Source organism: Ambystoma mexicanum, chromosome 3q (assembly GCF_040938575.1).
Source record: "Ambystoma mexicanum isolate Mex_15411 chromosome 3q, UKY_AmexF1_1, whole genome shotgun sequence".
In the NCBI taxonomy this organism is placed as follows: domain Eukaryota; kingdom Metazoa; phylum Chordata; class Amphibia; order Caudata; family Ambystomatidae; genus Ambystoma; species Ambystoma mexicanum.
Genome location: NC_090926.1, coordinates 796,242,558 through 796,255,975, shown reverse-complemented (window position 1 = coordinate 796,255,975; position 13,418 = coordinate 796,242,558). Strand labels below are relative to the sequence as shown.

The window sequence follows — 13,418 nt, the reverse complement described above, 5'->3', positions numbered from 1 at the left end:
CTTTTAAAGCACGTTCACAATACACATGATCACAGCTTTACATAGCCCATTGCCTGGGCCATTTTAAGCAAATCCAGGGTCTGCAGGCTCCCGGCCTTCATGGGAATGGCTACCGAGTCAAAATTACGCCATTGCGGGTCCGCAGGATACCAGTCCGACTTTCGTTGACATCTTTCAGGACAGTTCAGTTCACCGTTCAGGGGCTTGCAAAGCTGCACTAGGGGCCACCTCGGCCTAGTCGATAGATGACGGGGTGAGGACCTGAAAAACCGCACCCGGGGGCACCAGGGGCCACCTCGTCTTTGTACTGATGGCAGAATGACAGGCCACTCATCTAACTTTCCCCTCCCGCAGCGGCTGCTTGCAGGACACTGCCGATTGCAGGGGCTGCACAAGCACTGGCAAGAGCTAGAACCCTCTTCCGCTCCTTCCTTTCATCTTTCGCAGTCACTGCCCTGTTGCCCCGCAATGTTGGCGACAGCACGTCAGGTGCACCCTCGCATGGGGCTTGCCACTGGATATTGGGCATGGGCAGCCATGCACCTTCGTTATGTGCATTACATTGCTCCAACGCGGAGCACACAGCCAGCATGCCTCCCTTTTATTCATGCCAGATAATTCCGACCTCACAGTCTAAAAACAAATCACCACCGATGGCCCAGGGACCTTCAAAGGGCTTATTACCATAACCTTGCCTTGCGTGCTGTATTAATGGCCAGTGTCAGGCCCTTGCACATCAGCCACTTTCTTTTTTCCTCCACTCCATTTTTTTTCCAATTCACCGCCAGCTGGGCCCGGTATGTACCTCTCATGAGGGTTCCAGGGGCTGCTGGCAGCGCCTCCCAAAGCTCCGGTATGGAGCGCGTCCCTCTCGGGTGCCAGGTGCGCACACACACGTGGCCTCACCTCACCCTGCCCACTTTCACACGACCCAGATGCCTCTCAGGGCCCAGCAGAATTCGCCAGACTGCCAGGGCGGTCGGGCAGATGCCGCGTCCACGACAGGGCACTGGGGCCCGAACTCTTCGTCGCCGATGTTATGCCAGGCACAAGGCTGGGGGCATCCAGCCGACATGCTGGGGGCAACCAGGTGACAGATGTTGACAGGGGACGCCATGTCGGCCCGTGAACACACTTGCTGTTCCATGGCCTGGGGGCACTCAGGTCAACACCACAAGATGGTGCTGGAGTTGCCCCACAGGGGCGGGCACCGGGGACTACATGCAGAGTTGACCAGCAGGGGCTCTGCGACACTCGCATCTAGAGTTGACCTGCAGGGGCACTAATGCCATGAGGGACAATCATATACAGCGTTGCCCAGCAGGGGCACTGGTACGTAGTAGGGCCCTGCAGCAGCAAGCCCTCTGCCTACTGCACAGACAGCATCACGCTGCAGCCAAGAACACACACAGGAGGCAGGATTACATCAACTGACTAGCTGGAAATGGCTAGTCCCTTTTATTATCTAGGTCACAACCATGTGACCATAGCATGAGCCCTGGGAGATACTTTGCTCCCAGGAATGGGTGACACACCATAGTGAGGAGCTGCATCGTCCAGGACTGACAATGAGGGATCGCTCAGTGAGGAGCAGCCGACTTACTGAGCTCAGAGAGTGATCCACCTAGACCCAGGGCTACGGAGGTGGCTGGTAAGTAAACACACAGGGCATGCTTTTCACCAAAGGCACAACCACACAAGACGCCGGGGGTTGAAACTGAAGTAGTTAAGCGTGCTTTTCGATACGAGTCCAGAAAAAGGCAGCAACCTTCCAAAAAACAGGATTCCGAAAAAGATAGACTACCTTATTAGGCACTTCCAGTTGGGAAGTAATCTTAAAACGTTCTGATAGTATTTTTGTTGTCCCGGAATTTAGAACACCCCCACAGCTTCGAGCTCCCCATCGCTAGATGGTAACATTTACATGCTTGCTTTCCATTTTGTTCTCAACCTTGACAAAAGAGAATGAAGACGAATTTGGCCCTCCTTCTTAGATAAGCATTTGCTTACTGTCTCTGATATGGAATGGGCATTGGCCACTCTGGGTGACTAATGCCAAAAATGGGAACAAAATGTATAGGGGTGGACTATGGTTGTCCTTTGCTTAACAGCTGGGATCCAAAACGTATGTCCAATAACAGGGCAACATGGAAAGCCTGTGGTGAGTTATCCATAATTGATTATATATTTGCATCTGACCAACTTTACGAGAGATCAGGTGATATGGAAGTACATACAACAGATAGATAGCATTGAGTGATCACTATTCATTTGCAATGGACTAAGAGTTTAATAAGTTGCAAGGTATATTGCGAGAACACTAAGGTTAACGTTAGGGAAACTAGAGTGAAATGGACACTGCATAGGACCGAAAAGTTTACCAATCTGATGATACACGACTTTAACTCTAATTCCCTTGAAAGTAAGAGGAAAAAATAATTTCCATGATCATCTCAGCTGTCTGTTGCAAAACCTCACCAATCATGATTTACTACAGTTAATAACGGAACATAACCATATTTGATAGAGATTAAACAACGGAAAGCTCTACTAAGGAAAGAAATTAGAGACACAATTAAACAAGGAGGTGAAGTTTCATTAACTAAACAAAAAAAAAATCAAACATTGCAGACAGCGATATAAAAATGGTTATATATTATTGCGCTGTCTTACACCAAAAAGACAGTGAGAAAATGTTAATGTCAATGAAAGGACACAACTCGCGGAACTTCTGGTCTTTGTTGAACAGCACAGAAGTTACACAAATACAAATGACGATAAATCCTATAAACAACATTTGGTCAGAATACTTTGAAAAATTATATTAAATATCGGACACTGAACTAAATGTAATGTAATCTTCAACATTTGTATGGAACTTGGATGTTTCAGTTGCTTACATAACAAGATAAATCCCTATTTCTAAAGCATCTAATACTGGGACCAAATGTTCCAATGTGGGCTAGAATACTACTTGTCCTTTTCACAGATGTCATCACACTTAAGAAAACACCTGTCTCTTGGAAATCCTCTTATGTTCTTGCAATGTTTAAGAAAGGGAACCGTCTATGTCCCATGAATTAAAGGCCAATCACCCTGATGGACACAGAATCAAAGTATTTTCTTCTATTGTATTAGAAAAAATTGTTGCCTGTATTGAAGTGAAAGGAATACTTGAGTTTAGAAATATATGATTTAGAAAAGAGATAGGGACAGATGCCGGTGGCCTTCTTTTAACTTCCCTCCAGAGAAATGCGTGGGTGAAAGGTAAACAACCTTTATATATTGCCTCAATGGAGCAGTCGATGGCATTCGACATTGTCGACAGACCAACTCTTTGGAGAAGGCTGATGGAACTTGAGATTGACAAAGGTCTATTAGATATGATAATATATTTGTAATCAAATACCAAGATGAGGGTAAGAATGAATGACGGACTGATGTCAAAAGAAATAAAAACCCATAATGGCCTCAAGCAAGGGTGCATATTGGCTGCAACCCTTTTTAATGCAACCCTTTTTCATTTTATGTCTCAGGTGCTGGGAAAGTATTTGAAAACAGTGGCTTAATAGCACCAAAGTTAGGCCTAACGAGACTACAATGGGTTGCCTATGCGGACTACTTTTTATTACTTGATTGTACGAAAAATCGGCTTACAGCAACTAATTAAAACCTGTGAGATTTTAATTTCTGCATTGAAACTTAAAAAATGAATCCGTTAAAATCTCATTATGCACCTTGGTCAAAGAAATAAAATATCTCCAAGTTTACCAGGATATGTGAAAGAACAAGGATGAAATCACAGCATGTGCTACGCTATCTTGGGTATTCTTTCTCCAGTGCATACTCAAGCAACTTTTTTTTTTTAAAACTGTTTAAGGTTGAAGGCTGTGGCTGCTTCGAAACAACTTAAGTAATAGAAAGGAAATATGGAAAGCAATCGATGAGGCCCTCTAGCGAGCTTTATTGCATAAAAGTGATGCCAAGATTAACACATGGCTGGGAATTTCTTCCTCCTGAGATATCACAATACTACTATTGAGGCGCTTGTATGGAGAAATTTATTTTTTTCTTCCAAAATGTATTCCTCTCGAAATTATTTGTTATGAATTTGGCTTACAATCCTTGATATAAGAACTAGAAAATGTTGTCTCTTTAAGAAAATGTACTATTATTGACAAAGATTTGATGTACTCGGAATTTGGTGATGAAAATTCAGAACAATTTATGTATAATCTGAAAAAGGAAGCAGAAATTATGTTATTGAATATGGTTTCTTGCCTCCAAATTCGTATTGATAATCCAACCAAGGTAAAAAAAAATAATGAGATCCTTCGATTGGATGGAGAATAATGCTGTGATTTTGAACTCTAAATTGTATTTTCAAGCTATATCTTTTTGGAAATGGTATCCTATACCTGACATACATTGTTAAATATCCTTCTCAATCCTTTATGAATAGTACTATGCGATTTCGCTTAAATGTTTTAAACACACAGGAGTTCTGTAATATTCGTTATCCCAGCTCTGTTGACTATAAATACTGTAGATTTTGCCAAGTGAATGGTGAGACATTAATGCATTATTAGAATGGCCTAAACTGATCTAGCAAAGAATTTTATATTTTTCTCAGTTTGTAAATAACACACTTCATGTTGATAGAGAACAACTTTGGCATAACATGTTACATTGTGACCCGGTATCATTGAAAATCGGAGTGAATGCTTTTTTGAAAAAAACATATGCAATATTGTTTGATGACGAAATTTGAACTTCTGAAGAAAATTTTACAGAAATTTAAGTTTTACGTATTGAGCTTTTATAATGATAATTTTATTTGTTAATTTCTATTGAATGTTTATATGTTTTGTTTTATGGATAATATATTTTGTAAAGGTTTAAATAAACCAAAAACAATCAAGAAAAAATCTGTTTGCTTACATATTTGTCACAGAGGTCATTTACTTTCAGTACTTCAAGCGCAATGATATTTTGATGCCCAAAAAATGGACTGATGGCCACTTTTTTTTCTCTCGCAATAGCACATGGCATATTCTCAGTGGGAGCAAAAGTATGCATCGTGCACATGTAGAGGCGGATGCCCAATGACGACACTCGGGGCCAAACACCACCTGGGTTCTCGGTTTGTGCAAAGGGTAGATGAAGCACACATGCGTAAGGCAAGGCTGAATGTTAGGTATTTGTGTAAGGGGCTTGCGATAGCTGGTCGATCAAATGTACATGGGAAGCTGACAGATACACTCAGGGTGTAAGCACTCTAGGACTCGGTTAATGCGCACACGGCATAGGTACGGGCATGCATGCCAACTTTTGATTTTCGCTACAGGCGCAGAAATTCCCATGCCCAGGTCAAAAAAACAACACATTGGCAGCAGAAGTGGGGGAAAAAAAGACATACGATTTATAGGCGGCCAAAAACGTGTAGCATATCAGCAACAGTCGCCTAACTTGCTGAACTGTATTTAAAGCATTCTGCTTTAGGTTTCCCTACTCGTTCGTGCTTGCAACAGCTTTGGTCTGTCCCCTCCCACCTCTCAATCAAGGATGAAGGGCATGACGTACCTCCACGTTTTGGAAAAATCAAACATTGTACCCATTTTGTCACCATGAGCACTGTTATTGGTTGGGAGAGAAGGGCACCTTTGTTTTTCGTTTCCCCCCTAAAGGGTATTAGATATTAGGCCCTGCTGAAAATGCTCTCGTGTCACATCTTGCTGAGTTATCACACAGGCGCTGGTGTGCTGTTGTTTCTTTGAATAGCCTGTTTGGGATATTACATCCATTCCCGAGCAGTGATTAGCTTTTGTCTTCTGCAATTAGGCACGACTGACGTGAGATTTCAAAGGCACAGCTTTGTGTGCGGGTGATAGGCGTGGAGGGTGGCTGTAGTAGTCCTTGGCATGCCTCTTAACTGAGTGAAATGACAAAGTCATGGTGGTCATTTTCGTTCACTGCTTAATTCAGCGTGGATAGTACAGATCTAAAACTGAATGGAGCGGAGGAAAGGCAGGGCACAGATATTGGGCTTTTATTGGGGGGGAGCCAGAGAGAGTATGGGGTTGTTGGAATGCGTAGGCAGGGGGGGGCATAGCTCTGCTACTTTTTTGTGCAATTTGATTGTTGCATAGTGCAGGCACATAGGGTAACACAGGCGGGGTTATGGGCATGCAAAATGTACAGCATGAGATCAGTGATTGCACAAAGAGTAATGTGTGATGGGCTGGTGACAGTGGACTTGGTCATAGGATGCACAGAGCTTTGCGTTGAGTGAGCTGTACATGCATGTAGGGGACTTGTGTGAACACACAGTGCCACACAGTTATGGAAAAGGCGAAGGTGCACTTTATAAATCCGCATAACACACAGGGTAGGGTAGAGTTTGCTGCTCAATGTAAACACTGAACGTGTACAGGCGCTGGTGATCACATATATGGCATATTTACCTAAGGCTGGCGAGTGTGCACAGAACATCAGTTTTTCCCACACCACACCCTATATTCCTTAATCCACAGTACTCCCTACCCCCTCTCATCCTACCTCTCACACACTTTATTTCTTACCCTCACTCTGACCCATTCTCGCTCATATTTCCTCTTGCTTATCATCAATGGAAACCTTCTATCCAGTGCTTTAAGTGGGGTAAGAAATTGAGGGGGGCCCTCGTTTGGGGGCGTGGCTTTCATTGTGGGCATGGTCTAAAAGTGCACAAATCATAGTAAGGTGCGCAAACAAATATATAAATGTATGTCAGCATTTATATGTCTGTTTGCGTACTACTATGGTGTGTGTACTTTTCAAACCATATTTTATAAACATAGCAATGTTACATATTTCTATGTTTATAAAAGGTGGCTTGAAAAGTGCACAAACCATAGTATTTTACGCACACTTGTGTGCTTAACTTACTATGGTTTGTGTACTTTTCAAGCCACCTTTTATAAACATAGATATTTGTAACATGTTTCTATGTTTCTAAAAGATGGCTTGACACGTAAACAATTCAAGGAATCTTTTATAAAGCGTTGATGACGGACAAAACAAACCGCAAGATGGCTTTGTCCATCCACACAGGGGCGCCTCCAAGCGGTGGCCAGGGGGGGCCATGGCCACCCTTATAAAAATGCAGGCCCCCCCATTGGCCACCCTGTGAAAAAGCAACCAAAAAAAAAAAGTGGTTTTTTTTTGCACTCAACTGTTCATGGACAATAACATGCCCAGTTCAGTGCGAAAAAAGTATTTTATTCTGCTTTTTTACCGCGGCCCAACGCCCGCGATGGTCTGTAGTCAGGGTTGGAGGAGGGCCCGGAAATAAACACAGCCTGAGCCTGGATGCGTGCATTTCTGCTTTGGCTCACGCTTCCAGCCATGCTGTGTTTATTTCTAGGTTTCCTCCTCAGGCTGCATGGATCTGAGCCCATGCCCAATTCCGGCTAACAAGTAAGGTAGTGGTGCCTAAACATATGGCTGGCCTATAAATCTTGTTCAGATTGGTTGACGGAGCGGTGGGACCAGCCCACTGAAAATCTTCGGCCCGTACTCAACAAAATGGCAGCTGGGCGCTGAGGACCCACTCAACGCCTGCAGCGCCGCATCTATGGAGCTTCAGAGAGGAGAGTGCTCCATGACCCGAGGGTGCGAGCAGAATTTTGTTCGGCGCTGAAAGCAGGGGCAAAGTTTCTTGCTGCCGGCTCCCGGCACCTGACACTGGTGACAGACTAGAAGCTCCAGCTCCATGACAGGGTACGCAGCGGGCTGTCCCGGGACCGCTATCAGGCTCTGAATCTACCGCCAGAGAGCAAAACATATGGCGGGGGCCCACTGACCCGGAGAGCGGCACGCAGTGTCCTGTATGTGAGATTCTACCCATGGATGGTACGGCATGAAGGGGGAGGAGTCAGGGGAGGGCCCCCGTTCCCCTGGGGCTATTTACCACACATACTGAGAGGAGCGTCCTCCTGAGAAAGAGGTTGGCAAATGTATGAATGGGATCCATCGCTTAGAGAAAACACCCATTCAGGAACCGCGTCTAGCTCTCCAGGACTGTGCTACAACATTCAGGCTACAGCATATTACACTCTCTCTCTCTCTAGAATACCCTCCAAAAATGGATTGATGGAACTGGTATGACCCAATCCTATGGAGCTTTTAGCGTGTGCATTATTTGCTGCCTGCCTGTCTGACATCTACAAGGCTGCAGCCTACTCATCATAGAATGGAATCCGAGAAAGCTACACCCACCTGGTGATGCTTACTCAATCAAGGAGGGAAGCAGCACACCACAAAAGTCAGAGGGGCTCTGGGAGAGTGGACTGATCACCTCAAAAGATCGAAACAGTTGTCAGAGTGAAGCCATACAACATCAACTACGTCCTGAGTGGACACGGCAAAGGTGGGGCACCCCTTCCATTGAGACTGGCTTTCTGCCTACAGACAGTGATCCTGGGTGCTTTCTGGGGTGTCAGCACTATTAGCAGAGATCTGACTGTAACAGGTATCGAAGAGGCAGAACTGCCCCAAAGCAAGCACAAGAGGTGAGCTGAGGAATAATTCACCAGAAGGGCATAGAAGAAGACACGGCACGTGCCAAAACCGTGAGTCCCTGTAGAGGCGAATTGGGAGTAGGGCTGAGGGCCCCTACTGTGGTGCAGCTAGCATCTACCCCAGACAAACTTGTGCCAGCCCAGGTGCAATATTTTTGGATTGGCAGTGGCACTGCATGCAAAGGAGACCTGGGCTGCGACACTGAGAGATTCCACCAGGCAGGCAAGCAAGCACTTCAGAGGAGCTAAGAGGTATGCAAAGTGTGTCTGGAGATACAGTCTGAAGTGAAACTATACAAGACACCACACGTGCAACGTCATTGAGCTAATTGCCAGTCACCTTGCTAATCTGTGACACTTAAAGCAACTAACACAATAAAGCACCCTTTGAAATATTTGTTCATACCCATAATGTCTAATAGCTTGATTTGCTCAAAAAGTAAAGTTTGCGTTAATGTCCTTAGCTGAATTTTCTTAAAACCATACATAAGACGCTGGAGGTTTGTGACGAATCTCCAAACCTAAGTGAGTTTACTACACAACTTCTTATATTGTGCGTCTTAAAGCACTGAAAATAAAGTGGGTAAATAGATAGTTTGCCTTTTGCATCTTATAGTTTTCCATTCAGGACGTGGAAAATAAAGGTACTCCGATATTATATCTCAACATGCTGCTATAAGGATTTATGTTGTCATGATGCTTTATTATGCAATTTGTGTATTTTGCAAGTAAACTTGATAAGACAGTATTATTGTAGGCCTCGACTCACAAATCTTTATTATTTCTAATTGGAGAGTGGATTAAAATCCCTGCTTCACTGTTTAGCATAAGCGTGTGATCCTGGGCAGATAATGCAATCTCACCTTGACTTCAACTGCAAAAATTGGAGTGCTTATCAGTGATTATGTTTCGCCCTTACAATAGGACAGTTTTAATAAGTGTCGGGACAAATTGGTGTACCCTGGTGCTTCTCTGCTAGTGGCTCCAATACTGTCACATATCATTGCATGATTGCTGCACTGGCCCTTCCCCAGTCTCCAATCACTTGATTTGACAGGCAGACCGTCTCTCCAGCCAGTCAGTGCACCAGAGTTTCTAGTATAGCTTACTAACTGTGGTTGAACCAACATTACATGTTCTCCCCTGTTGCTCCCAGCCACTGAAGTTGCTTGTGCTGTCCAGAGTACTGCCCCACACTCTGCAATGTCCTGTTATGCTATGATATTGAGTCTTTCATTGCACACCATCTGCCATTTTCACACTTTCTAGGAGCTTCAGAATCTGCAAGTAATAGGGTAGGGGGCTAATGCAGTAGCAGAGGGATCAGGCCAAGATTGCTTTGTTACAACATTGATGTTTGAAGATCTTAAAAGATATTGCTCTGTACGATGAACGTTCTAGATATTTTTTCAGCTATGTGATGCACTGGTTATGTGCCTTTCAGGTAGCTAAGGTACTTTATTGTATGACTGACAGAAAATGTAAGCGTTTCGCTTCTTGTTTCTGCCACCAACTCACCAGAGAGCCAAAGTCCAAAGGAGGGATGGACCAAAGGTTCACCTGAAAGGGAGCCAAGGACCACAGGATAGTTCACCAGAGCAGCCAAGGATCAGAGGGGCAACTGAACAGAGAGGTTCACTTTTACTTTAGTTTTACTTCATTCCATTTTGAATTTTTGCTGTAAGCTGAAACTATTGAACCGGAGTACAATTATGAAGGACAGGACTTGTGAGGAGGGGCACTTGAGAGCGTTTTATTTACCAGCCCACTGACTGCCCATGGCCATGCTAATTCCTATGGACAATCGCACCCTCTACCTGAAGAGTAAGAGTATTCCTAAGAAAGTCTATCTTTTGAACTGCCTGGGATTTTTTATGTACACTGGCAGGTAGTGACTTTACCTGGGTGGTGTTCTCAGTGAAACAGAAAATAGTAAAGGAAAGATGTGTTGCTCAAACTTACAAGTAACATTCTGAAAGCTAAATCGGGGATAGCAGAAGAGCTGCCATTTCAGAAACAAAAAATAAGCCTTTTGGTAGACCCTTATCTTACCATCAACCTGACGTCCCTAAGATTCTTTTGTGGTGACCAATGCCTAAAATGTACCCCTGGGTGTATTCCCATCGTGAATGCAGTCCAATGGAAAGATACATCTAGTATTCTAGTCAAACCCTGCTGAGTGCACCATGTTCGATAGACAAATTAAAAACTTGTTAGTGAGGATTTAGAGGATTCTCTGGCTATGATATGATACTTTATTTGTTTCGTGCTCATACACAAGTGTTTCAGAGGCCCAGTGAGATTGAGAACACGCAGGGGGAGCGAAGGGGGAAAGTGCAAGGGAGAGGAGAAAAGTGGAAAGTGCTGAGCAAGTGGTACAATACAAAAGGTAGTGCAGCCAGCAAGGTGGCAAGTGCAGGTTTTGAGCACAGACAATAGGTGTCTGGTAGTGCAGGTAAGGGGACTGTAGGGTAACAGATACAGACCCAATTGTAGGTGTTGCCAGGGGCAGTGTGGGTGAGTGGCTGGGTGGGCATGGACCTGGGCCCGAAAGCAGTGGAAAACCAGGTGCATTATGCCAAAGCAGATAGATTAGCAGGGGAGAGAAGGTAGAAGCAAAGAGGAAGGTCTTGAGGTGCTTCCGGAACCAGAGATGGTTCTCCTCAAGTTTCAGAGTGGCAGGGAGGCTGTTCCAGAGGGAGGCCCCTGCTGAGGAAAGAGATATGCCACCAACTCGTTGCTTGGCGAAACGACAGACCCTGATGGAGTTGGAGTTGGAGGTGGCGGAGTGCAGAGCTCGAGTGGGAAGGTATATATGGAGGGAGAGTTGAAGGTATTTTGGACTCGGGGCCCAGGAAGCCCTGTGGACAATGCAAAGGGTCTTGAATTTAATACTTGCAGCCACTGGGAGCCAATGAAGAGATTTCAGGGCCAGAGATATATGATCCCAGGGTTTGAGGCCAAGGACAAGTCTCACACAAACAGGATTGTGGAACTCAAAATGTTAACTGTACTGGTATTAGTCTATGCGCATCAGATAAATTAATTTGTTAACAGTTAAATAATAAATGGAACTATATTAATCTGCAATTCCTTAACTCTCATATATACATTCTTTTCAACTGGACTATATACTACATAGGCATAATAGATTTCCTGAAATTAAGTTATGTGTTTGTTTTGGTGTGCCACCCCAAGATTTCCTGTGGCCTCATCAGGCCACCCCTATAAAACATTTCTGGGGACGCCACTGCATCCACAAAGCTTTATAAAAGATGCCTTGAATTGTGCAAGTTTCAAGCCGTCTTTTATAAACATAGAAATATTTCTACCTTTATAAAAGATGGCTTGAAACGTACACAGTTCAAGGCATCTTTTATAAAGCTTTGCCGACGGAGAAAGGCACCTCGGGCTCTGTGGATCACTGAGCCCCAGGCGTCTTTCACCCTCTGTGAACCCGCGGGCTCCTTGATCTAATCTGCATATTAGATCACAGAGCCCGCGGGGGGTCAGTGACCTGGGGAAGGAAAACAAAGGGACAGTAACTTCCTCTGATGACCCTGATGGCACTTCTGTCAGCTTGGCCGACATTATGACGGGCAGCCGCGACGGAATAATGCATCCCGCCAATGTTGTGTGGGACGGGGCCCCGGCTGGGCCCCGGCTCAGCCCCACTTTCTGGAGACTGCCGGGGCCCGGCCCACTTTAAGCACTGCTTCTATCAATATCTTTATTGCTCTGGTCCCCTTCTCATTCTGCACCCCTTATTGCATCCTCGTTTAAAACGCTGTTCTCTCCTCCTTGCACCCTAGTGCCTATAAATAAAATGCAACATGCTAAGAACATCAGTAAACGACAAAACTATTATCACCAACTTGATAAAATACAGATTTACTTAAAACAGTTAGGTCTGTAATTTGATGTCACCCCAGCTCCGTTGTTCTATCTTTGCCCCTCCCCTCAATTTTGATTTCTGGAGACGTCACTGGTCATGAATAAGCTGTTTGTTGACTAAAAGTGAAGGTTAAGGAGGGGCAAACCCTGAAAACGACAACACAATTCAGTACTGGTGACTTTGTTGTAAAACGGCAGTGTTTCGCAACTCCGCTTTAATTTCACGACCCTCCAGTCGCCCGTCAAAGGTTGGCAATATACGACCTCGCCGCTCACTCTTATCTACGTGTACTCTTTAATGAACTTACTTGCTTTCTCCAGTAATTGCTCTGACTCTCACGGTTCAAATGTTTTCGCGGGTGATGCCTGGCGCGCTTTAATGACGTCAGCGCGGAATCGCCGGCTATGCTGAGACGATGGCTGTGCTGAGTTTGGTGTCCCGTGGTCTGCAGAGCGTTGGCACCCGCGGTAAGAGACTGGGCGGGGAACATACGGGTAGAGGGATGCGGAAAGGAGACAGGCTGTCCCCGCTTGTTGGCTTTTATGTGAAGCGTTCACGCTTTCGGGGAACCGTCAGTCACTAATAGAGAGGGGCAGTGCAGAGGGCAAGCAGGGGGGCGGGACTACGAGAGTATTCTAGATAAACACGCTGGGAACTGACAGATAATCTTCTCCAAAGATCGCCGCCTGCACATGGACGTCTGTAATGAGTAAAACCTACCTGAACATACTTTTTCTGGGCAGCTTTGTAAACCTGCAAAAAAATGTGGTGGGTGACCAGTACAGTGTATTGCCTTGTAAATTATATATTCGGAATAATCGTTTCCGATTATATCATCTGCAAGGTAATACACTGCATATTTGGGATGTACATCGCCATGAGTGGTTATTATTTGCATTTGTATAGCGCCTTTTACTATTGGTATGATTCCAAAGTGCTGTGGGTTGAACACCCTCGGGACC

The 13,418-nt window shown here is 44.9% G+C and overlaps 2 protein-coding genes across 5 annotated transcripts in view; one reads left to right on the top strand and one right to left on the bottom strand.

The window, feature by feature from the left end:
* The window catches only part of EME1 (essential meiotic structure-specific endonuclease 1), a 313,316-nt gene extending 300,421 nt beyond the window's left edge, over nt 1-12,895 (bottom strand). For all 4 annotated transcript variants that reach the window (XM_069654873.1, XM_069654874.1, XM_069654875.1 and 1 more), the window contains exon 1: nt 12,764-12,895. The gene's annotated coding sequence lies outside the window, so the exon portion shown is untranslated. The remainder of the gene's footprint in view (nt 1-12,763) is intronic.
* MRPL27 (mitochondrial ribosomal protein L27) overlaps nt 12,795-13,418 on the top strand; it is a 57,336-nt gene continuing 56,712 nt past the window's right edge. The window contains exon 1 of the mRNA XM_069654879.1: nt 12,795-12,923. Within this exon, the coding sequence (XP_069510980.1) occupies nt 12,872-12,923 (52 nt within the window). The 5' untranslated portion in view covers nt 12,795-12,871. The remainder of the gene's footprint in view (nt 12,924-13,418) is intronic.